At 43.2% G+C, this 24,336-nt stretch overlaps 1 protein-coding gene across 4 annotated transcripts in view; it reads right to left on the bottom strand.

The window, feature by feature from the left end:
- Positions 1-263: 263 nt before the first annotated feature.
- DIP2B (disco interacting protein 2 homolog B) overlaps positions 264-24,336 on the bottom strand; it is a 230,445-nt gene continuing 206,372 nt past the window's right edge. For all 4 annotated transcript variants that reach the window (XM_068560083.1, XM_068560085.1, XM_068560084.1 and 1 more), the window contains 15 exons: positions 21,733-21,842; positions 21,515-21,595; positions 18,150-18,273; positions 16,456-16,577; positions 15,141-15,252; positions 12,704-12,813; positions 12,083-12,213; positions 10,304-10,472; positions 9,320-9,490; positions 8,243-8,304; positions 6,959-7,016; positions 6,346-6,420; positions 4,423-4,600; positions 2,422-2,545; positions 264-792 (listed from right to left, as the gene is read on the bottom strand). In XM_068560083.1, the coding sequence (XP_068416184.1) occupies positions 540-792; positions 2,422-2,545; positions 4,423-4,600; positions 6,346-6,420; positions 6,959-7,016; positions 8,243-8,304; positions 9,320-9,490; positions 10,304-10,472; positions 12,083-12,213; positions 12,704-12,813; positions 15,141-15,252; positions 16,456-16,577; positions 18,150-18,273; positions 21,515-21,595; positions 21,733-21,842 (1,880 nt within the window). In that variant the 3' untranslated portion in view covers positions 264-539. The remainder of the gene's footprint in view (positions 793-2,421; positions 2,546-4,422; positions 4,601-6,345; positions 6,421-6,958; positions 7,017-8,242; positions 8,305-9,319; positions 9,491-10,303; positions 10,473-12,082; positions 12,214-12,703; positions 12,814-15,140; positions 15,253-16,455; positions 16,578-18,149; positions 18,274-21,514; positions 21,596-21,732; positions 21,843-24,336) is intronic.

The raw sequence follows: 24,336 nt of genomic DNA, 5'->3' as shown, positions 1-24,336 counted from the left end.
GTTTTACCATCAAGAATTTTATATATATAAAGTAATTCTCATATTCAGTGGGTTATCTGATTTGCTTATGGGTCAACTGAAAGTAAGCCAAGTAGTTCCGTGTTAACAAAACCCGCAGAATGTCTTAACTATGGTAAGATGGCAAAATACAGTACAGAGCGGGGAACTGTGTAACTCAGACTACCCCCTTCATGTGAATTCATTAAACTCCCTTACAAAATTCTAAAACAGCATTAGATAAAAATACAACTATATACAACAGATGAAAAAAATGCAACATGGATGTAATTGCTTTAGTAACGTGCTGCTCACACTACGTCAAAGCTCATGACTAATAGACTGTTAACGTTTTTTTCATTTGCTACCACAGAATTCCCCTTTCCTGTGTGCCATGTGATTGCAGAATCCCACAGGATGAGATGAAGGATATAATGTAGCCATCTCAGCTTATTTCACACCACAGGAAAGCTTCCTCCTAGTCACGGGTCTTTGGTCCTGTGGTTTTTGCAGGATGGCCCCTGCAATCCCCACAAGGCTGGTTACATGTTATATGCCACATAGATGGGGTCCAGCTGGTCAGCGAGGAAGCTGTCACGGAGGTGCATCCTCTGCTTCTCTCCTCTGGAGTTGATGGGGATAACGCCTGGGTCCACCACAACTACGACGCCCACGATGAGGTAATGCTCCTCCAGGACCACATTTGTCACTAAAGGAACCAGATCTAGGGCCTCCTGTTCAGAGCCACACAGTTCCACAACCACCACGAGCAAGTTGGTCCACGTGAACACGGCACTGAAATTTCAATGACATTCAGTTAACATGTCATCTTTTACAGTGTCTGCCCAAGACTTCACCCCATTTTCCCTGAGAACTGCCTTCTCGCTTGGATCCAACCAGAAGGCTCTCAGCTATGTCTTGAATACATGACCTTGCCCCTATGATCACAGCTGATTAGCTGAGCCATTTAAAATCTCTTGGGAGTTTGGAAGTGGGAATGAAAGTTGTTAGCTGGTCACCTGAACTGAGGACATGTGGACTGGAACGTTCTGGGGTAGCAGGTGTGCAGAGAAGTACAGAGAATGGCTCTTCAGGGAGGAGAGAAAGAATGAAGTGGATGCCCACATGGCTCTAGAAAGCGAGAAGATGGTGGTTCCTGATGGCCTTCCCGTTCCTTGTTTCTACCTTTCTTGAGATCCAGAGCTGGTCAGAGACTTCTAGGAACCTCTGAGATAACCAGGTATTCTGTCCATGAACTCTCTTTTGCTTAAGTTGTTTTGAAGAGAATTCTTGATATTTGCAACGTAAGAGCTTTGACTAAGATTATTATCTATATTATAACACCAAACAGGAAGGGAGTTGGCCTGGCCTCATCTGAACTCAGTGCCCCATACACGCTCTCTCCTATTGTGCTTGCTATAAGGTAGAAAGTTGCCTTACATTCAGTGGGGTTGCTGGGTTAGAAGGTATGACCTGACTTGTGTTTTGCAGTGTTGAACTGCTTTAAAAAACAGACTCAGTCGTTCAGAAAAATGTACACAATATTTGGTAGCATCAAAAGTCAAATGGTTACAATTAGGGGGTAACCATGGCACCCAACTTCTCTGCGTTGTTCTTACACCTCATGGGCATTGTTCAGGTCTGTTCAGAGGAGAGACTCTGACAAAAGCAAGACAGAGAAGCATCTGGAAAGCATGAACAAACCATTAAAAGAACTGTGGCTACCTTGCATGAAAAAAAAAAAAAAAACAAACCTGAGAAGGACACAATGACTTAAACATGTACAAAAAGAAACTGGATGGATTCTGTACTGTTAAGAATCCACGATGAAAGCAAATAGGTAAAAACTACAGAGTTTTAATTGTAAGAATTTTTTAGTCAATGTGAGGTTGGATGATCCTTTGTCAGGGATAATGTAGGGGGAATTCCCGCACTAAGAGGGAAACTGGACCAGATAATAATAACAGTCCTTTTCATCTGCTTACCATTTGATAGTTTACAAAGTACATTCTCACTTGATCATCCTGATAATCAGGAAGGAGCAGAGGAGGCCTTTTCAGATGAGGAAAGCAGCCTCCGTGGGAGCGCTGGGCCTTCCAGCTGGGTCTTTTGACCTGAAAGTCATGGTTCTTCCCACCACCCTCTACCGACTTCCTAGAGGCGGATGATCAGTTAGGTCCCTTCCAATGGTAAGCGCCTACCATCAAAAAGGACCCAGCCCCACAGCGAGTCCACGGAGCCTGTCTCCGTGTCTCCGCGGCCTCGTCTGCCTCAGCAGACGGCACACTGCCAGACAAGGATCAGTCCGTTTATTTTCTGGCTCCCCTGGAGTTCCACAGCCGTAGGTGGTCTAGTACAGACGGCTGACTACAGAGCAACTGGTACCGCAGCTGAGGGGGGACCTATGCTGTGCAGGGGATTTACCATTCGGCCATGCTCCTGTGGATCCGAGACACCGAGGTCTCGATGTCGATGGGGTGGTACCGCAGGCCTCGCAGCTCCAGTGTCTCGTCCAGAGCTCCCACCACGTACAAGGCGTCGTGACGCTCTGACGGGGAGAGAAAGAGGAACCTGGTTCATCAGATGCACTGAGTGTAATACATCGTTGGAGTTAAGAGCACAGGGTCCAGACTGCCTGCCACGTCACCTGGCGCCACCACTCACCAGCTCTGTAACGTGGAGCAATTAACTTAAGTCTCTGAGTCGTGCTTCCCGTCTGTGAGACAGGGGTAATAATAAATGGCTGCTGTGAGGATTAAATTCATATAAGGGATTTAATATGATGCCTGGTACACTGTAAGTGCTGAAAACATTAGCTATTGTTATTATTATTATTACCACGTGCCAGGAATTGTGCCTAGTGCTGCGGAGACAAAGATGATGTAACACGATTCCTGCTCTGAAGATACTTGCTGTCTAGTGGGGGAAACACACACACAACAGATGTCCTATGGCTGGACATCAGGTGGGATGAGGTCAGCCCAGCGACCCGAGTGTGCACTAGGGCCCCCCTTCCCCGAGCTCAGCTCAAGGGTTCAGAAAGGGAAAAGCTGAAGCCACGCTGAGCTTGTAAGGATAAATAGGAATTAGCCAGATGATGGCTGGGGAGGGGAGGAGGGGAGAGGATTTGAGATGGAAAAGAAGTGAACATATGTCACTGTTTCTGGACATCTTCAAGGACTCCATGGAGAGACTAGTCCTGGTTATTAATAGGCTTGTAATCCAGCAGGACGTTGCAGAAATCTTTTTTTAAAGATTTTATGCACACACTGCATACACAAGGCTACATGGTTTATGTCTGTACAGATACTGAAAAGAAGAGAGATGATTTAGCTAGGTCTACAGAATGTTGTATTTTCAGGAAAAGAAAGATTTCTGAAAAATTTAGCTAAACAAACTGCCAGGAGCTGTTGGAGAGAGAAGGATGAGGAAGGCCAGCAGAGTCCCATCACACAAGAGCTGAAGACTGTAGTAACAAGAACAACAGAAAGAGTAGCTAATGACTATCGAGTGTTTTCTGTGTGCCAGTCACTGTTCCAGGCACCTGAAGGCATTATGTCATTTAATCTCACATCATTTCCACAAGGCAGGAAACGTTATCACTCCCATTTTCCAGGTAGGAAACTGAGAGGTTGAGTGAGTGCTCAAGGTCACACAGCAAATGACAGAGGTAGGCTTCAAAACCAAGGCACCTGGCTAGGGATGCTTCCCTCACCACCAGTATGTTATTCTACTTCCCTGTGAAATATGGAGACACTCTGGAGCTGGTCAGTGGGGAACAGATGCAAGGGGTGAAGGAGAAATGACTTGGCTCAGTTCCAGCTGTTCAAGTCCAGTGAGTGATCTGTGTCAGTTCTGGGTGTGTATGATGCAATCAGTGCTGGGTATTTTAAAATGGCCATTCATGCCGTCAGGAAGGTTGAAGTCACGGCTTCACTGTGACTGCCCAGTGGGCAGAGGATGACTGGGGGCTGCTTACACGAGAGCCCTGCCAAGCAGGCTCGTGTCCAACGTGAGCCGCCGAAGGGACAGAGAGCTTCGGCAGGTTGGCTCCTCTGCACTGCCTCCCGCTCGCAAGGCTTAGGAGCAAGGGACTAAAGATGGGATACCTGTCCCAGGAGCTTGCTGAGGGCTGAGTCCTGCCAGAGGCATCTACCCATCACTAGGCACATCTCTACAACTGCCTGGCCGAGCCAACCCACAGTTCAGGGATGCTGACACGGGGCGCCAGTGCTTACTTCCTGGGTCCTCTTTGAGGGCAAAGTCTTACTTCAAATGAAAACAAATTCATGTATGGGTTCAAGAGTCGGAGAAGGGAATAATTCAATACACACACTCCACATCCAAAGGCAGGCTGCGGAAGGCCAGCCCGTGCTAGGGGCGGAAAAGCACAGCAGGACGAGGGTGAGGAGCTGGTGAAGATACCTCCGGTGGCTGCTGTGAGCTCGGTCCGGCGGACAAAACCCAGGTATCCTGTTCGAGCCCAGAGGGTCTGAGCAGGATCCCCAAAGCTGAGGCGGGTGTTGAAATGGTCAGCTTGAAGAGTCTCGCTGTCATAGATGGTGTAATAGCCACTGGCTGTATGGGGACTGTTCACCCAAATCTACAATGAGAAAAAGCACTGGTCACATTTCGCCAGAATCAATTCAGTTCTCTGGGACAGATGATTTTGGCTTAATTAATTAATTTTGGCTGCACTGGGTCTCAGTTGTGGGATCTTTTAGTTGCGGCATGTGGACTCTTAGTTGGGATGGGATCTTAGTTACAGCACGTGGGGTCCCTGACCAGGGATTGAACCTGGGCCCCCTGCACAGGGAGCACGGAGTCTTACCCACTGGACTACCAGGGAAGTCCCTCTTTTGGTTTTTTAATCTCATTTTTATAGTAACAACACAGCTGCAACAATAAAGGCAGCTGTCAGTTATCAAGTGTTTACCATGTGCTGAACAGTATTATATGCCTTACCTCCATCAATCCTGACATATATGACATGGCAATACAGTTTGTACTACTGTTATTCCCATTTTACAGATGAAAAAAAAAGGAGTTAAGTAACTTGCCTAAGATGCAGAAACTAGGAAACCCACACCCAAGCCTGGGTGGCCACAGAGGCCGTGCTCTTAACCTTGAGGCTACATTGCCTCCCTGGCTCATTTCTTCCTTTTTTTAAAAATAAATTTATTTATTTATTTATCTTTGGCTGCGTTGGGTCTTTGTTGCCGCGCACGGGCTTTCTCTAGTTGCAGCGAACAGGGGCTACTCTTTGTTGTGGTGCACGGGCTTCTCATTGCTGTGGCTTTTCTTGTTGAGGAGCATGGGCTCTAGGTGCACGTGCTTCAGTAGTTGTGGCACGTGGGCTCAGCAGTTGTGGCGCACAGACTCTAGAGCGCAGGCTCAGTAGTTGTGGCGCACGGGCATGGTTGCTCCGCGGCATGTGGGATCTTCCCGGACCAGGGCTCAAACCCGTGTCCCCTACATTGGCAGGCGGATTCTTAACCACTGCGCCACCAGGGAAGCCCTCCCTGGCTCATTTCTCAGCCTCTTTCAGAGTCTCACAAATGCATCAAGGGATCATTTCTGTGCTCTGAAACTAAGTTACAAAGACCGCAGGAAAATACTACAGGCTATCTGAATTTATAATGTAAACACAGCAATAGCCAACAATGGTAATAAAACTAGTATTCACTGTGTGACAGGCACTGTTCCAAATGTATGACAGATACAGGTATTAATGCATTTAATTGTCACACAATTCTACTTAGGTGGGTGCCATTATTACTTATGGTTGAGGAAACTGAGGCCCAGAGAGGTTAAGTAACTTGCCCGATCACAAGAAGCTGGTAACTGGCAGAGCCCGGGTCATCTGCCTCGTGCACCCACAACACTGCTCCCAGTGAGCTATGAGATGAGATATCAGTGTCTCTCAGAGATTTGGGGGGAAGAAAAATTAAGTCTTAAATGTCTTTATACTAATACAAAAATGGATACATTTTGGAATAAAATATAAAATTTGTATAAATTTTAAAAATTTAAAATTTGTGGCTCCTTTTAGTTCCACTCCTTAATAGGTGGGAACAGGTGGGATTTGTCCATTTTCCTTTTCAGCTAAGGTTATGTCAGTGGACCAATCTGGGACTAGTTCTAGTTTGGGTGCCTAAATCTTCACTCCATCTTGGTCTCAATCTCCCCTCTGTCCATTTCAGTTTTGAGCCTTACAGAGAAAGATGAAAACCCTCGAAAATTCACCATGAGGGAAAAGCTATATCCACAGTTTCCTGACTTCTAAAATATGAACCCTAAAGTCTTTCACTGCTGACTTTTCAGAGTAAAGGGGAAAATTATACATACCTCTCCCAGGTGAGAGTCTCCAACAGGTCCTTTGGTCTCTGGATTAACAATAACTACTTTCACTCCAGGTAAAATCTAAGAATCAAAGAGAAAACACAAAGACTGGGTTCAATTAAATCTAATGACCTCTAGGAAATGCAGTTCCCCGCCCCCATCTCTTCAGTGAGGTGAGGGAGTGTACAAAGGCAGGAGCTGAGACGGCGCTCATGCGATCGTGCTCAGTGGAGACAGAGGTATAACAAGATTCAGCCTCAAAAATAAACCGGAGGGACTCCCCTGGTGGCGCAGTGGTTAAGAATCCGCCTGCCAATGCAGGGGACATGGGTCCGAGCCCTGGTCTGGGAAGATCCCACGTGCCATGCCTCAGGGCAACTAAGCCCGTGCGCCACAACTACTGAGCCTGCACTCTAGAGCCCGCGAGCCACAACTACTGAAGCCCACGCAATGGAACGAAGAGTAGCCCCCGCTTGCCACAACTAGAGAAAGCCCGTGCGCAGCAACGAAAACCCAACACGGCCAAAAACAAAACAAAACAAAAACACCCCACAAAAAAACAAAAACTAACTACTTCTACACACAGACCACCTTCCCAATGGTTAACAGAACAAATTACCTTTCCAGACTCTGAGAGGAGCAGACTCTGGGGGGCACCCCGTTCCACAAGACGAACCCTGCAGAAAAACAATATTTACAACCTAAGAGCCTTAAAAAAAAAACGACTGCACCGCATCTACCACAGCTATATACACTGCCTCCCCAAACCTCTAATCTATCTCTCCTCACATTAGAGCAGAGCTTGTCAAACTCAGCATTACTGACATTTTGAGTCGGATATTTTGGTCGAATTCTTTGTGAGGCACTATCCTGTGCACTGCAGGATGTTTAGCAACATCCCAGGCCTCTACCCACTAGATGTCAGCAGCATCCCCTTGTTGTGACAATACATATTTCTCCAGACACTGTCAAATGTCCTTTGGAGGACAAACTCTCCCCAGGCTGAAAATCACAGCACTAGAGACGCTCTACCTGTGCAGCCTGGGTCACTGCCACGGGCCACACCGTGAACACAGCCCAAGTCAGTGGGACTCAGGAAAAGGTCCCAGAGCCCTCCGCCAGGAGCTCCCCTTGGGGCATAGCTACAACTCACCTGTGAGCTGATGAGGAGGAAGGCTTTTACTCCTGGGGCTCAGAGAAAGTGTTGTTTCAAAAACCCTACTCTGCCTCATTTATTCTGTCTGTCTCAGTTATTTTTAAATTTCCAGAGGAAAGAGTCTATCCATTTTAGTCTAATTTATGTCAAATGTTACAAACTACCAGTATTACATTTTAATATCAGAGAACAGTGCAGCAACTGTGAGAATTAAAGCTTTCTTCTTATAAATGTAAACCTTATTAGGTATTTAATAATGAAAATGAACTCCTTCCCTTCTCCCATCCCCCCGGAAGACACCAACAAAAGGAAGGAGTGGGGAGAGCTGGCTTTCTTGAGGCTCAGAACTTTATATGCTTAGGAATGCTAATAGAAAATAAGCATAATTGGGCTTCCCTGGTGGCGCAGTGGTTGAGAGTCTGCCTGCCAATGCAGGGGACGCGGGTTCGAGCCCTGGTCCGGGAGGATCCCACATGCCACGGAGCGACTGGGCCCGTGAGCCACAATTGCTGAGCCTGCGCGTCTGGAGCCTGTGCTCCGCAGCAAGAGAGGCCGCGATGGTGAGAGGCCCGCGCACCGCGATGAAGAGTGGCCCCCGCTCGCCGCAACTGGAGAAAGCCCTCGCACAGAAACGAAGACTCAACACAGTCATAAATAAATAAATAAATAAATAAATAAATAAATAAATAAATAAAAGAACGTGAATTTCTTAAAAAAAAGAAAATAAGCACAACCAATCTACTGTACCTGTCGTGTCTTAATGATTTCAGATCTACATACACAGTAGTTGGATCAGGCCCTGAGGTTCCCTAAAGAAAAACAGATGTATTGTTTATTTAAAATTAACTGAACGGCATTTCCACACTCTACATTTTCAAATCGAGAAACAGATAATTCAGTCAGGTACGTGAAAGATCCAAACTCTATTTTGAACGCTCACCCTGTCTTCAACCAGATGAGGCAGGGCTATAACGAAAGAGACTCCTGGCCCAGCTTTCTTCTCATCTTTCTTTCCTTTCCGCCCCCAGGAGAGCAGGCTGGGGGCCGAAGCAGCGCTGAAAGGTTACCAGGCTGAGGAGGGTCCTCAGCCCTGGACTCAGGGCAGGGATGAGACAGACCAGCATCCATGGGACTTTCAAAACCAGCACTGGCCCAAGCTGGCAGCCAGGGGCCCGCAACGGGCTCCAAAGTCAAAGTGTCATGATGCTGCTCCGAAGTCATCCGACCACAGACACAGAGGACCTGCAAGCATCCGCCCATTTACGCCGCCTTCTTTGACTCTCACGCTTGCCCATGTCTGTATTTGCCTTACGAGCTCCCAAGCTACATAAAATCAGACTCAGTTCTTGCCTGTTATTTCAGCCTCTTTTCTGTTATTTGCCCACCCAGATAACGTGGCAAAATTGCCATCTGCCTGGAGAAAAGAACGCAGGCTTATTTGTACTTCTTTTGCAAAAAAAAAAAAAAAAAAAAAAAAAGAGGCGTAAAAGATGCAGGAGACAGAAAACAAAGGGCAACATATAAATAAAATTCAAATCGGACTCAGAAACCTTCTCGACTCATCGTCTCGGACCATAAAACCACTACTGAGGGTAAACATTTACATTAGCGCTCAATTGCCGGGCACGGCTCCAAGTGCTTGGCACCTAGAAACTCAGTGGTTCTACAGAACGACCCTGTGAAGGACGATGCTACCATGTTCACTCTACAGATGGGCAAAATAAGGTGCAGGGAAGTCCAAATAAAAAGCCCAGAGGCCTACAGCAACTAAGTGGCAGCCTGTGCTCTGAGCCTCCCACACAAGCAAGATTTCATGATAGTCACCTGCAAACATATCGCTACATTGACTCTTGATCCAAAAGTGGTGCTGACAGCCCGAGGGGACAGACCGATGTCCTTGAAGAGCTTGGAGAAGGACTGCTGGAGAGCAATGCGGGGCCGCTCCTCAGCCACCACCACACACGTCCGGATGCAGGAGAGGTTGATTCCCCTGGTCTGTAAGACACCACGCACGGGAGCTGAGGTCAGCAGGATCACAGAAGTGCTGAATAAGCAGGGCCACTGCTCTATCTCTTTGGTCAGGAAAAGCCAAGGAACTATGTGTTCTCACCTCAGACACCCAGAGAAAAGGTATGCATTTTCAGAAAATGCCAAGGAATTCCACTAAAGTCATTACCAACTGGTCAACCTGCTCATTCTCTGTTTCTTTCCTCTTTCACCTAAAAATCTTAGGTTTTCAGCAATATATTTTTAATCCCTCTTCATTTCTGTACCTTAGATCTCTCTCTATTTCAAATGCAGAGATGGGACTGACAGAAAAACAAATTTAGCAACATAGATATCTAACCTCTTATCTCTTTTTTTCATTCTTAAGGTCACATTTCTCTACTAAAGAAAATTCAGTGTTTTTTGACTCTCATATGCCAGTTAGACATATGATCGTTGGATACACTCATGAATGAGCGACCTTATCTCTGGGGCAGTCACCAATCTCTGAGATTCTCAGGCTGCAAATTCTATTGGGAAAAATCCTCTTGGAGGTCACAGTTTCTGTTCATCTTCACATAAAGTCATTTCTATTCAGCCTCCTAACCAGTTTTACCTTCTTCTCCACAATGTAAGAATCAGAGTAAACTCTGAAAGAGTGCATTAAATTAGAAAGTGAAAGAGAGAAACTTCCTGAGGTTTACAAACAGCTGTTTGCCTAGAAAAAAAGCAGGCAGATATGTCTGGCCAGCCCAAGGTGGGGTATCATCACGCCTGGCCCATTTCTCTTAGGACTGTCTCCTGGTTACAGCTGCTTCTTACCTTCAGCACCTCCACTTGGTTTCCAAGCCCCTTGGTGCAGAGCTCCATTACTGAATAGGAGCAGAAAGTGTCTCTTATTTTGTACTGGTTGACCGTGGAGAGCCAGAGGAAAAGGTTGTTTTCCAACTCCATAGGAGGAATTAAGACGGACTGATGACCTGAATAGACACTGCAATGAAAAATGGCAAGAGATGACATTATCAATTCATCCTAGAACACCATCAATTCAGCAAATATTTACTGAGCATGAAGGACAGGGTTGGGTCATATTAGATATAAAGGTCTAAGAATCAGCCTTGTTCCTATGCAACTCACAAGATACAATAACTACAGAATAAAGCAGACTGTGGAAGGTGGTAACTGAGATGTGAATAAAGGCCATCAAGATCACAGAATGACGAGCAAGTCATTCAAACTGGGAACGCAAGGGGCTGCAGGTGTTTCACTGAGTCGGCGACAGTTGAGCTCGGGCTTGAAGAATGAGTAGGAATTTGACAGTGGCTGGAAAAATGGGGAACCTGGTGAGGGCATTCCAGGCAGAGGAAGAGCATATGCAAAGGCACGGAGATATAAAATTACATGGTGTGTGTAAGGTTGTCAGAAATAGGATTCCAGAGTGAAATACTAAAGCATAGAATGCCTGGGGAGTGGTGAGAAGTGAAGCCAGAAGGGTCAGGGCCAAACTGTGAAATCACTGATCTATTATGATATGAAGGAGTTTAGAATTTACCCAGCAGGCTGTCACTATAGCTTGAAGTTGGGGTAAAGCTAGTTACACGGAGGGGGGATTGGAGACACGAGTCACTGAAGGCTGAGAGACAGTTAGGAGAGGCTGCAATAGTCCAGGTGAGAGAGGATGAGGGCTTGAACCCTGACAGTACACCCAGGATAAAAAGGAAGGAATGTCAGAGTCCTATATCGTATGTACAATCTCCAGCCATGAATCCTCAACTTCCTAAACCTTGAATATAGACCAGAATAACTAGGAGCCCAGGAATCCTGTATTAAAAAAAAACACTGGAATTGTGGTCTCCACCTCTGGAGATCTAGGTTAGTATGTCTAGGGAAGCCCCATTATTTTTTTTTTTTCATAGACCCCTAGGTGATTCTTATATAGATAGGTTTAAGAATAATGGAGCCAAAGGATATGACATTTAATTGGAAGTGTGACATAAAGATATAGAGTTGAAGATAAAGCCCAAGTTCCTAGTGTGGGCCCCTAGGTGGACGACCCCATCCTAAGAAGAATGGGAACACAGAAGGAAGATGTTGAGTTGAAGCATTCATGAAGATGCCCATCAAGGAGGTGAAAATGCAGGCTGAGATGAGGTCCTCTGGGAGGAGAGTAGAAGGAGTTGGGATCTGCTATCCCACAAGTAACAATGTGGCCAATGTGCTACTTTCCAGCCACATGCTGTCACCCATCTCATTACATTCCTTCCTGCCAAGCCTAGTGGGTGCATTCTGGCTGACACAGTACGACATTTCACACAAGTGTCATCCTTCTACTTGGCTCTGCTTCTAAAATGAGGATGACGGGATGGAGCACAGAAGAGGTAGTAAGATCACTGCCCTTTTGTCTGAGGCATAAAACTAACAGAAAGAGGGAATACAAACAAAACCAGACAAACATCGAAGATACATTAGATGCACAAATTCTGGAAAACATCAGCATTTTATTGAAACTTTACCAAATTAAGGGAGCAAACGGAAGGATGAGATGGTCATAGTCTCAAAGATATTCCCATGCATTCTGTTTCTTTGCTTTTCCATGCCTACCTGCAGAGACACCAGAGTGCAAAGCCAAGTCCACAGTAAGGGTCAAGGCAGATGGCGATCTGCCGAGAGGAATACAACTCACACTGGAGCTTGATGGCTCTACAGAGAGCATTGACCGCAGAGTGGGACATCTGGAAGGTAAGGAACATGGAACAGGATGGAACTGGCATCCCACAGGCAGAAAAGCAGCTCTAATGACAGTTTTGAGAGGCTTCCACTCCCTCCAACTCCTCAAAATGATGTATATTTTTCATCGCTTCAAAAGGCCTAATCTAAGTCTAACTGAAGGGTAAGTCTATCTGTTAACTTCTCAATATTGAGTTTTATGAAATACGAATCTATGACTTCATACTGGCTTGAACTAACTCGTGTTATCTGTTAGCTTCTATGCTAGGTTCAGAACACTTCATAACACAAATTCCTTGGGATAACTTATTCCGGAAGAGCCAATGCTTTTATTTAAATATAGCAGTGGCCCTTGATCCTCTGCCTACTGGTCTCTGGTACAACCAGCTGGCCTCTCCATCTGAAGTCCCTGGGGCAGTGGTCATCTCTATTTTTTGCAGACCTGGCACTTTACCAGCATCCAGCTAGAGAGTAAATACAACCCGACTACTCTACCTTCACTCCCGTAAGCATGCCAGTTGTGGAGACACTAAAATCAAGGTACGCCAGCATCTCAGGAGTGGGTGGTTTGTACAGCTGAGGTAACCTTTTCCTGGGTAAATCATCTGCAAGGAAAAGAAGAAACCCGATGTCAATCAGACACGTCGACAACAAGATCCTACTGTATAGCACAGGGAACTATATTCAATATCCTCTGATAAACCATAATGGAAAAGAATGTGAAAAAGAATATATATATATATATATGTATAACTGAGTCACTTTGCTGTACAGCAGAGATTTAACACAACATGGTAAGTCAACTACACTTCAATAAAAAAAAAAAAAAAATCAGACACGTTGGAACTCGAAAATCATTGCTCTTCAACCGGTCTTCTGTGGCTTTGCTATGGCCACACTTGGCTTCTGGGATTTGCTAAAGCTTAGGCTTCTCGTGTTTAACCAACCAGCTCACATATGTCACTCCTGGAGGAGGGTTGGGGTTGAGGGCACCAATAGACAATATAAACAAGGAAACTACATCAGGCAGATGTATTTACTAGACGATTAGTGAGGGGTAATATAACATAGTAGCTGAAAACACAGGCTAAAGAAGCAGACTGCCAGTGTTCAAATCCCAGCTCTGCCATTTCTCAGTGATGTCATCTTGATGTTATTTAACCTCTTTGTGTCTGTTTCCTTTTCTCTAAAGTGGTAATAATACCTGCCCTCCCAGAACTGTTAGGAAGTTAATTCATATAAAGCACTTTAAGACAACTCTCAAGAAGCTTTACTTGTTGTTATGCTGGTTTCAAGTTAAAGTTCATTATTTACAGTTTAGTACATGTCACAGTAATCATGGACTGCTTTAAAAGTCGGACAGTTTTCCTCCAAGGTAACATGACTGATTTTAAGAATGATAATCTAGAATTGGGAATTATTTTCCTTTGCTCTTTTATGATAACCTCTCCCTTCCCTCCAAATTTGCTTTATAAGTATGTCATATCCAAAGATATCAAGGATGTCTCTGTCCCCAGACATGCCTCCTCAATGGCTCCTTTGGCTTTCCAGATCAAGAAACGATTCTGACTCTGACTTTTCAATCTCTGTATCATTGGGCACTCATCTCTGGTCAAACCAAAGACTTGCTCTATCACCTTCAACCCACCTCTGTGTAGGGAAGGGCTACTCAAGTACCTAAAGAAACCTTTCTGTTGTCTGTATCACAGACCACATTCCAGGTCTTCCTGAAACGTGATTGAGTCCAGTAACCACAGTAGATCTACCTACATCATTAACACCAACACAATCCACTTGTGTTACATATTATAAATGACTTCATCTATATCCTTAAGTAACAAATGTAAAAAAATGTAGCTCAGCATCTGGACACAATAACCATAAATAGATGTCATCCCTGTATTTAAATCCACATAAATGTCCCTGAAGTGGACACTACGTGATACTTACTGAAAACTGGTAGGGAGGAAATTAATGGTTAAGGGGCTGGGAGGGGAGCCAAACTGACTGGGTCTGAATTTCAGTTCTGCTACTTACTTAACCTCCCTGTGCATCAGTCTTCTCATCTGTAAAATGAGGCTAAAACTGGCACCTATCTAATAGGGTTGGTAGAAGGAGGAAATTAGGTAACACATGTTAGACGACTGCCACATGGTAAGGGCTCAATAAAAAGTTAGATGTTGTTATTACTATGATTGTATGCCGGTGCTTTACATTATGTCATTTAACCTTTATGACCCCATGAAGTAGTTACGAGTAACAGAGGATGAGGATTTACACCTGTCTGCCCAACTCCAAAACCCACACTCTCCCCTCCACCACCATCTCCAGCTATCCCAATGTCTTACCCCCTTCTTTAGTATGAACACCATCTAAAATTCATACACTTTATGGTTTTCAAAGTATTTTCATATTATGTTGCATTTGATATTCTCAATAAATATGTGAGTCAGGCCAGGGTAGATAGTATTTTAGGAAAGGGTAATCTCAGACAAGGTTATACAGAAAATAAGGACTGAAGCTTGAACCAGAACCAGGTCTTCTGAGTCCTAGTCCAATGCTGTTCCAGCTCTATCACGTCTGGAAGTCAAGGGTCAGATCTTCCCCATACTTTACGTAGCCCTACATGTCTATGGTCACATCTGGCACAAACACCTAACCACTGTTTGACGATGCCAAGAGTAACAGCAAGCCACGTTTTGTTTCCAGAGTTCTGGCACACTGTGATCTGCTTCTTTGGATCTGGATGTTGCAGTATCCAGTCCTTTGGTAACTCAAAACTGAGTGGATATTAAGTTTTGCCTCTGTCTTAGCAGGTGGAATGGGCTGTAACAGAAAAGCTGTGTAAACACCTTTGGCATGAGAATCTAGGAAATCTCGGGGACTGAATGTTCTTGCCCCCTCAATGCCTCTGGAGAAATCTCCCTTTCACCTGTGTCAATGATAGTTGGCCAGGTTTTCACATCCACAGCTGCTGCTGCCTCTCGGGACCTCAGTAACCTCATTAGGGTCTGCGTGGTGAGAATGCAGGCTGCTTTGCTGACCTAGGAACAAATGGACAAAAATAAGCACCACGAGGCTTAGCCCCGTGTAGCACCATAGGCTCTGGCTGCTGCTAAAAGCAACTCGCACATCATCCTGGGACAGGGCAGTACCAGCTTTTCAAAGAATACACACAGGACAGTGGAGGTCAGTGTTCCTCTTACGTTTGTCCTGAAAAATGCATAACACTGAATTAGAATGATGGACTTGTTCATGACACAAGTTACTGTTTACAACAGTGATTCTCAAATATTCCATGGTTATAACCTCAGGATGGATCCCCAGATCTCTTGATGTCACGAAGACCATAATAAAATAAAAACATGGACTTCGTAGTACTCAGGGAATGAGAGGTGTCGGAGGATCATCTCTGAAGGAGGTAGTGTTTGCAACAGTCCAGGGAATATGGTGAAACACACCGGACCTAGAACATACCCTGAACTTGAGGGACTCTGTGCACTCAGAGGAACATGCTCTCCCACACAGCCGCACGTGGAAGTGCATGGGGACCAACTTCCCTCACCCCGCAAACTGTGTCAGTGGAAGGAAACTCCCCTCCCTGCTGCTCCGGCCTACTTTGCAGAATATAACAAGGGCGTTTTGCCAAACTGAACTTTGTAGTAAAATCATCTGTGGCGAATGCTGCTTTTATACTGCAGGCTCCAGTTGGGGATGGAGCAGCAGTCCTTAGAGAAACAAATGTTACATAAATTGGAACTTTGTAACTCTTTGCTTTAAAGTCCATTAGGATATGCTTAGAATAAGATTTATCTTACTTTCTTACTATAGTATACTTTAATACTATACCAAGTGAATTTATAAGACTAACCCCCCAAAAAGTGACCTGACACGGGGGGAATTCAGTTTGGCATTTAAAATTACCTTGGTTACTGTGCAGAAAAAATATTAGGACTTTTTTAAGAAGAGGGGAAAAAATAAGTTTCATGGAGAAATACTAATGACAGCTTCACTTCCTTAATGTTCATGATAAAAACACAATCCTGTATCTCACCAAAAACTGCTTTCCCACATTCCTTCACTGGAAAATGCTGGTCACTTTGATCAGATAAAGGAAAAGGAGGTAGTTTGCAGGAGACAGATTTGACTTCCTGACTCAATTAGACTGGAAAATGAGTAAGGATCCTTAGTTGTCTGACTCTGGGTTTTATGAGATGAGGACAAGGCAAGCTATACCTGGTACTTACATCAACAATCATGCGGACGGTGGGCAATGTGGCTGTGAGGTTCTGAGCATGAGGAGGTCGGACGGTCACAGGTATGCACCCGGCATACAGGCAGCCATAGAACGCAGTGATTAACTCGATGCCTGCAAGACATAGCCACTTAGCTGCCTGGTTTGTCACCGAGAAAGCAAAAGCCAGAGCTTCCAAAACCAATTTATTTATTTATTCCAAAACCAGTTTATTAAATCATGTGCCAGATGGGTTCATTAGACCGTAATTTAACAGAGACATTATCAGAAGAAAATTTTTAAATTTAGAAGAAACTGAAGGTAAAGAAGGACGCATATAAAACAACTTTAAAGAAATATATAGAGAAGCCAAGAATAAATAACAAGAAAGGAGGTCAGAAGTAAACTCTTGAAAGATACCTGATGAAGGTATTTTGACATCATTACTTGACATTACTTAGGAGAAATAACTGCAAAAATTAGGGCTGCTCCACTTGGAAAATAAAAGAATGGGAAAAGGAGAGATGAGGAACACCTGAGCTTTCTTTCACTCTTTAGAAGGTCACTATGTGAACAGCAATTGGACCCCTGAGATGTCACTCCCCCAGTGAGTGCAGGTTTTAGGGAGGCAAAGCATCACTTGATACGAAGCCTCTGCAATATGAGGACTCGAAGGGCGGCCTCCTTGGGAAGTGCTGTGGTCCATCACCATGATTAACTGGTAGATGGAAGACAATCTCCCAGGAACAAGGTTGGAGGAATTCCTTTACCAGATGACCTTCTAAGAAATCTTAGTATCAATGTAAATAAAAGAGCAAAGTGAGAATCACAGTAAAATGAGGTAAAAGGGATAAAAGACCACAGAAGGCTGGATGTATGAGTTAGGTGACAGAAGACTAAAGAAAGGGACAACTGAAATATTTCACCTAAAATTTTGAATATTTACACCAAACTCATCAAGTAATTCTGAGTCCCTCTTTTTTTTTCTTTAACTTTATTTTTGGCTGCACTGGGTCTTCGTTGCTGCGCATGGGCTTTCTCTAGTTGTGGCAAGCGGGGGCTACTCTTCGTAGCAGTCCACGGGTTCTAGGCATGCGGGCTTCAGTAGTTGTGGCACTCGGGCTCAGTAGTTGTGGTGCACAGGCTTAGTTGCTCCACGGCATGTGGGATCTTCCCAGACCAGGGATTGAACCCGTGCCCCCTGCACTGGCAGGCGGATTCCCATCCACTGCACCACCAGGGAAGTCCCAGAGTCCCTCTTGACGTAAACAGGTTGCTGAATTAGAGCGTGGAAGATGAACGCAGTAATAATCGAGGGACAGTAAGCACCAATTACGATGTGGAGAATGTGAAGTCAGAGTTCACACACAACATGCTTTTGAAAACTGGGTGAAACAGTCCCGTTCCTGAGCACTCCTAAAAATAAGGGTCTCTTTTGAGCATTTCCAAAAGTCAAGAAGTTGTCATTCACTCATTCAATATTTACTATAGTGCCAGGCACTGAGCTAGACAGTGGAAATACAAGAGTAAATACAACAGACTCGGTCCTGGCAGAGCCCTCACACTGCACAACTCTGAGGGGAGAGGTCTGTTCCCATGGCATGAGCCTGTGTGAACAGCCCACGTGGTCATGTACAGCAGCTCCTGTCCTCTTAGAGCCTGTAGTCTAGCAATGGAGCTTGTCTAGTCTACCAATGCAGCACTTACCAGGTGGATAGAGTAACACAACGTTGTCTCCTGCATTTAGATGTCCCTTGTCACCAAGAACTGCCGCAATCTTCTCTGCTCGCTTATGAAGCTGAAGGCAGCTGGCCGTGCACACCGTAGTTCCCTGTTAATAGAAGAAAGTATAAGCAGGTTGACACTCAGTAAGGAAAACAGTAACAAACAGAGCCAATTTGACATTATATGGAAGGCTTGTGCCTTGCTAGATTATCTGTAGCAAGTTATCAAGTTGAGTGAAAATTCCCCAAGCACCAAAACACATGTGTGGTATTCCTTTTCTTTCTCAATGTTTGAAGGTACTTAGGGACTAACAACATTAACTTAAATCCAACGTATGTATTTACAGTCTCTCTTATTTAAGGTAGCTTTAAAAATACATAGCAATTTTATATTTAAATGAAGAAATAAGAGAAGAGGGGAAAATAAAAGAAATGAAAGCAGGATGAGGGCAGGAGTGAGGTCAGGACGCTGGCTATGTGGTCAAGTACACTTGCGTAAAACACGAGTTAGGCTGTGAGTATTCTAACAGCAGAGATGTAAACAAAAACACAAACAGTGAATTAACAAAGGTTAGCAGATTAGAAGATGGCCAGTTATTCCTGGTCCTGAGAATAATTTCTCCTGAGGGTCTTCATAAATATCCTTATTGTCCAATTCAAGTTTCACCGAGCTGGGCTTTTTGAACCCCTGTGCCTTTGTAAAATACAACACACGAGTGTGAAAGTGCATAAGATATGAATGTGTAGCTTAATAAAAAATTATACAACAAGCATCTGTGTAAGAACCAGCCTGATGTGAAAAAGACCACTGCCAGCAGCTTAAAAGCACCCTCATGGGTGCCTTCTCCTTCCCTCCATAGGGGACCACTATCGTGACTTTTTAATGTTAGTGGCTAATTTCTTTTTCTTTATATTTTTACCACCTATGAAATATTTGATTTTCATAGAGTTGTGCTGTACATATATATTTTTGTGATTTGCTTCTTTCTCTCAACATTCTATTAAGCGTCATCTAGCCTCTCGTGCTTAGGTGTATAGTTCATTTGCTTTTGTTGCTGCACAGTATTTAACTGCATGAACATACCACAATTTATTCATCCATTCTACTGCTGATGGACAATTCATTCTAATACATATATCCTGGTGCATAAATATATGAGTTTTGGTCAGGTATAGCCCTAGAAATGGAATTGCTGGGTCATTGGGTATGCCTACCTTCAACTTTACCAGATAAAACCGAACTGTTATTTGTCTATATCGTGCCAATACCACACTGTTTTAATTATTGTAACTTAACTTTAAAAAACTCACGATAAAAACAAGTTTACTGACCTGTTTCTTTTAAAAATAACTTAAATTTCATTAATATAAAGTAGTACAAGTTCAATATAGAAAATTTGGAAAATATAGATTAGTAAATATGAGATGTAACCACTATTAACTTTTGCTGTATATTTTCCTGGTTTTTAACAAATGAGTATGTATTATAGATAAATTCACATGCAACATTTAAAAAAAAAAAAGGTATCATACTATATTATGCCAGAGGCTGTATAGTGCATTGGCTAAGAATGTGGGCTCTGAAGCTAGTGTGGGTTCAAATGAAGGAGCTAACTTCCTAGTCCTACCACTTAGGGCCCTGCGACCTCAGGCAAGTGATTTTATGTCTCTATGCCTCCGTTCCCCTAACCTTAAAATGAACTATGAAATGGAAAGCACCCAGGACAGGGTCTTCAGTAAGTACTCAGTTATTATTAAAGTTTTATATCCTACTTTTCCTACTTCCACATTATGACTATTTTCTGGGTCATCAACTATTCTATAACATTATTTTCAATGACTGCATAGTATTTCATGTTTATATGCCATAATTTGTTAGGCAATTGTCTATTGTTGGACATTAAGGTTATAACACTAAAATGAATATTCCTTTGGCTAAAATCAGGGTTAAATTCATAAGGCCATTTCTTACAATAGCTCTCTTTTTGGTCCTTGGTACGGCAGTAAACTAAACTTCAGTAAGAAGCATTTTCTGGGCATAAGAGAACAATGTTGTATGGTTCCTAAGCTTTCTGGTGGCCTGGGCTAATCCAAGGTAAAATGTTAGAATATGCAGAAGAATAGATGGACTACATGTCCTTTAGTCATCCATATATATTATTTCTCTAACCAAGAAGCAAATTTCAACTTACGTTTACTAACAAATAGATCTGAAGTATGATTTGACAGGGCCATAAGTTTAACTGTAGCCAAGCTTGGGAGTGGAGTGGGGAACAAGCTGGATTGACATCTTCTTACTGAAATTGAAGGACCCTAATCAATCCATGGGCTTGAAGAGAAGCCCACTTCATGCAGAGGTGGAGCAAGGAAGTCCCAAAGTTTTCTACCATAGAGCAATGGTTCTTAAGATTTTAACTGACTTTTCACTAAGATGCACAGCATATTCCTCTCAGGTTCTATCACTGCATAAATTCTCAAAGCTGTGTATGTGTGTGGGGTGTGTGTGTGTGTGTGTGTGTGTGTGTGTGTGTGTGTGTGTGTGTGTGTGTGAGAGAGAGAGAGAGAGAGAGAGAGAGAGAGAGAGAAAGAGAGAGAGAGAGAGAGAGAGAGAGAGAGAGAGAGAGAGAGTCTATCAGAATCTAGGACCTGGGGCAGAAGGGGGCCATCTGGGTAAGTCCCCTAAGGGACTCCAATAGGCCCTCCAGTCTTCCCCCTGCTGGTGACAAATACTGTTCTATGCTGTGGTCACAGTACTGTGGTCACAGTACTTTCAGCTTCGGACTCAGCCATTAAAACAAACAAATCTCAACAGACTCCCATGGAATGCATAACTTAAAAAATACAATATTCTGGCGAACCATCCATTAGAAAGCAATAGTTAAACATACTCTTGAATAATTTTCAATTTGCTTTTTATGTTAGCAATAAATCATTTAAGTATGTACTAGAAACAACTGGTTTTTAAAATGTTGATCTAAAGTCATTTTATTTCTGGTGGAAATCAAAGAATTAAAAGTCAAACTGGGTTAAAAATTACATTGACACAATGCATTCTGTCTATCTGTAGATTATGTAATTACATGGTTGTCCTACGGTTCCTATCAGAACTGAATAAAGACAACTTGATTGTGACAAAAAAGAGACAGTATTGAATAACACTCCAGGAGGTCTCATTTCAACCTTGAAATAACTGCACAATTTATCCTCATATATCAAAACAAGGAGAAAGCAACAACTCCTTCCTCTGAGTTGGCAATAGAACTTTTCTGATGAAAGAAAGAGATCAAGAGTGCCTAAGATACTCTCACAATAGCCAGCTGATTAGACATACAATTGCATTTTTAATACCTTGGCATTTAACAGCATGAAGAGTACGTGGTCAGGAGTTGCCTGGGCTCGCCACTGTAAAATCTCCGCCAGAAATTGGTGCTGAAGTCATAAAGCAGAAAAAAGAATCATGGTCAGCAACTTTTAAAAAGCTGGACAATGCATCTGCCATCTGTTACCTGAAGCGTAGGTTCTGTCCTTGACTTGTTTGTAAATATCAACACTTCTGGAACACTTACCTTCTTCACTAAATCATTCTCTTCAATTTGTCCAAGATCCCTTCCTGCAGCTTGTGCTATGCGTTTTCCTGCAACCAGATTCCCAACCATCACAGAAGCAGGGCCTACACCTGTAAGTAAAAGCAAAAATCAGCTCTCTGGAGATGGCGATTCAAGCTACATACCACCCCCGCGCCACCCCCAAGCATTTCCAGACTGACCAAAGCTGGTTCAAACGTTCATTCAACCAATACTGACTGAGCACCCTTCTAGGCACTGGGACAAAGTAGCAAACAAGACATACAGCTTGTATTCTAGCGGGGAAAGGCAACCAGTAAACACGTATACAAATAATGTCAGGTAGCAGGAAGTGCTGGAAAAAAAAGCAAATAGGACCGCAGGAGAGACACGGATTGGGGGGGTGGAGGGACTGTGCATAGAGGGAAGCATTCACTCTGAGGAGGTGACAGTTGGTTGCACTGGTTCCTACTGATACATTTCATCTGCTCCAATCATGGATAAAACCCTAACAGGGGGCTTAACAGTAATAAATATCTGGTCTGAAAAGAAATCTGCCATCTATGAGGACTGAGAATGAGTTCTTCAGGAAAATCAGAAGGGCTTTATTTTAAGTGAGCAACGAAATCCAGACTGTAGGACATTCTACAAGACAACTGGCCTGGATTCTTCAAAAAGGTCCGTGTCTTGAAGACACAACAGATTTGGGAGCTTTCAAGTTAAAGGACATGACAGCCAAAAGCAATGTGTGACTTTAGATACTGGATTAAAAAAAAAAATCAGCTACTATAATAAACAAGTGGAGAAATATGAACATAGACTGTGTATTATTAAATGATAGCATTATATTAATGCTAACTTTCTTAATAGGATAATGGCATTGTGGCTGATTAGGAAAATTTTAGGAGAATGTTTTTGTTCTGTAGAGATACACTGCTGAAATATTTGGGGGCGAAGTGTCACGATGTCTGCAATTTCCTTTCAAAGAGTTCAGTTAAAAAAAAAGTTAACAATTGCTAAATCTAGGGGAAGGTATATGGGTGTTCATTACAGTATTCTTTCAACTTTTCCAGAGGCTTGCCACTTGGGGGGAAAAAAAGTGAAAACTCTCCCTTTCTCAAGATAAAAAAGGAAAACTCTCCCTTTCTCAATAATACTAGGGCTTTGTATGCCTTTCCTGATGGTCACTTAGATTAGACTCCAACATATGAAACTAAGAAGACGGCTAAAATATAACAAAATTTATTGCCAGCTGAGTTTTGAATAATGCTGATGCTATGCTTCGATTAATATTAAATAATGTTTATTGCCAAAATCTGTTGATTATGAATGTACTGAAATAGCTGGAACAAAATCACTTAAATCATGGAATCACTTTTAAATATGTGGGGAAGTTGGGTAAAGAGTGTAAGGCAATTCTTTTACTATTTGGCAACTTTTTTGTAAGTGAAATTACTTCAAAATGAAAAGTTAAAGAAAAATTTTAAACTAAAAAAAACACACCCTAAGGGTAAAGTACTCCAATACTCTGCTAAACAGTTTTCATCTACAAAGTGTATGTCCACTGAAATTTTAAGTATTGGGTGGCCAAAAGGTTCGTTTGGTTTTTTCCGTAAGATGGCTCTAGTAGCGCTTAGCTGTCTTTTAACTTCATTCGAAACAATTTTGTTAGACTGTATTATGACAGCTGTCATATCAGTGTGCATTTAAAAAAAACTTATCAAAATTGGTGAATTTTTGTGTAGCCATTTTAATATTGAAGATAGAAGGAAAAAAAGCAACATTTTTGGCGTATAATGCTTTATTATTTCAAAAAAGGTAAAAACGCAACTGAAATGCATAAAAAGATTTGTGCAGTGTATGGAGAAGGTGCTGTGACTGATCGAATATGTCAGAAGTGGTTTGTGGAGTTTCGTGCTGGAGATTTCTCGCTGGACGATGCTCCGCGGTTGAGTAAACCAGTTGAAGTTGATAGCGATCAAATCGAGTCATTAATTGAGAACAGTCAACATTATACCACGCGGGAGATAGCCGACATACTCAAAATATCCAAATCAAGCACTGAAAATCATTTGCACCAGCTTGGTTATGTTAATTGCTTTGATGTTTGCGTTCCACATAAGTTAAGCAAAAAAAACCTTCTTGACCGTATTTCTGCACGCGATTCTCTACTGAAATGTCATGAAAACGTTCCGTTTTTAAAACAAATCGTGACAGGAGATGAAAAGTGGATACTGTACAATAATGTGGAACAGAAGAGATCGTGGGGCAAGCGAAATGAACCACCACCAACCACACTACAGGCTAGTCTTCATCCAAAGGTGATGTTGTGTATATGGTGGGATTGGAAGGGAGTCCTCTATTATGAGCTCCTTCTGGAAAACCAAATGACTAATTCCAACAAGTACTGCTTCCAATTTGACCAGGTGAAAGCAGCACTCGACGAAAAGTGGAATTAGTCAGAAAACGCATCATCTTCCATCAGGATAACGCAAGAACACATGTTTCTTTGATGACCAGGCAAAAACTGTTACAGCTTGGCTGGGAGGTTCTGATTCACCCGCCGTATTCACCAGACATTGCACCTTCAGATTTCCATTTATTTCG

Source organism: Eschrichtius robustus, chromosome 13 (genome assembly GCF_028021215.1).
Source record: "Eschrichtius robustus isolate mEscRob2 chromosome 13, mEscRob2.pri, whole genome shotgun sequence".
In the NCBI taxonomy this organism is placed as follows: domain Eukaryota; kingdom Metazoa; phylum Chordata; class Mammalia; order Artiodactyla; family Eschrichtiidae; genus Eschrichtius; species Eschrichtius robustus.
This window is presented reverse-complemented; position numbering and strand designations above follow the sequence as displayed.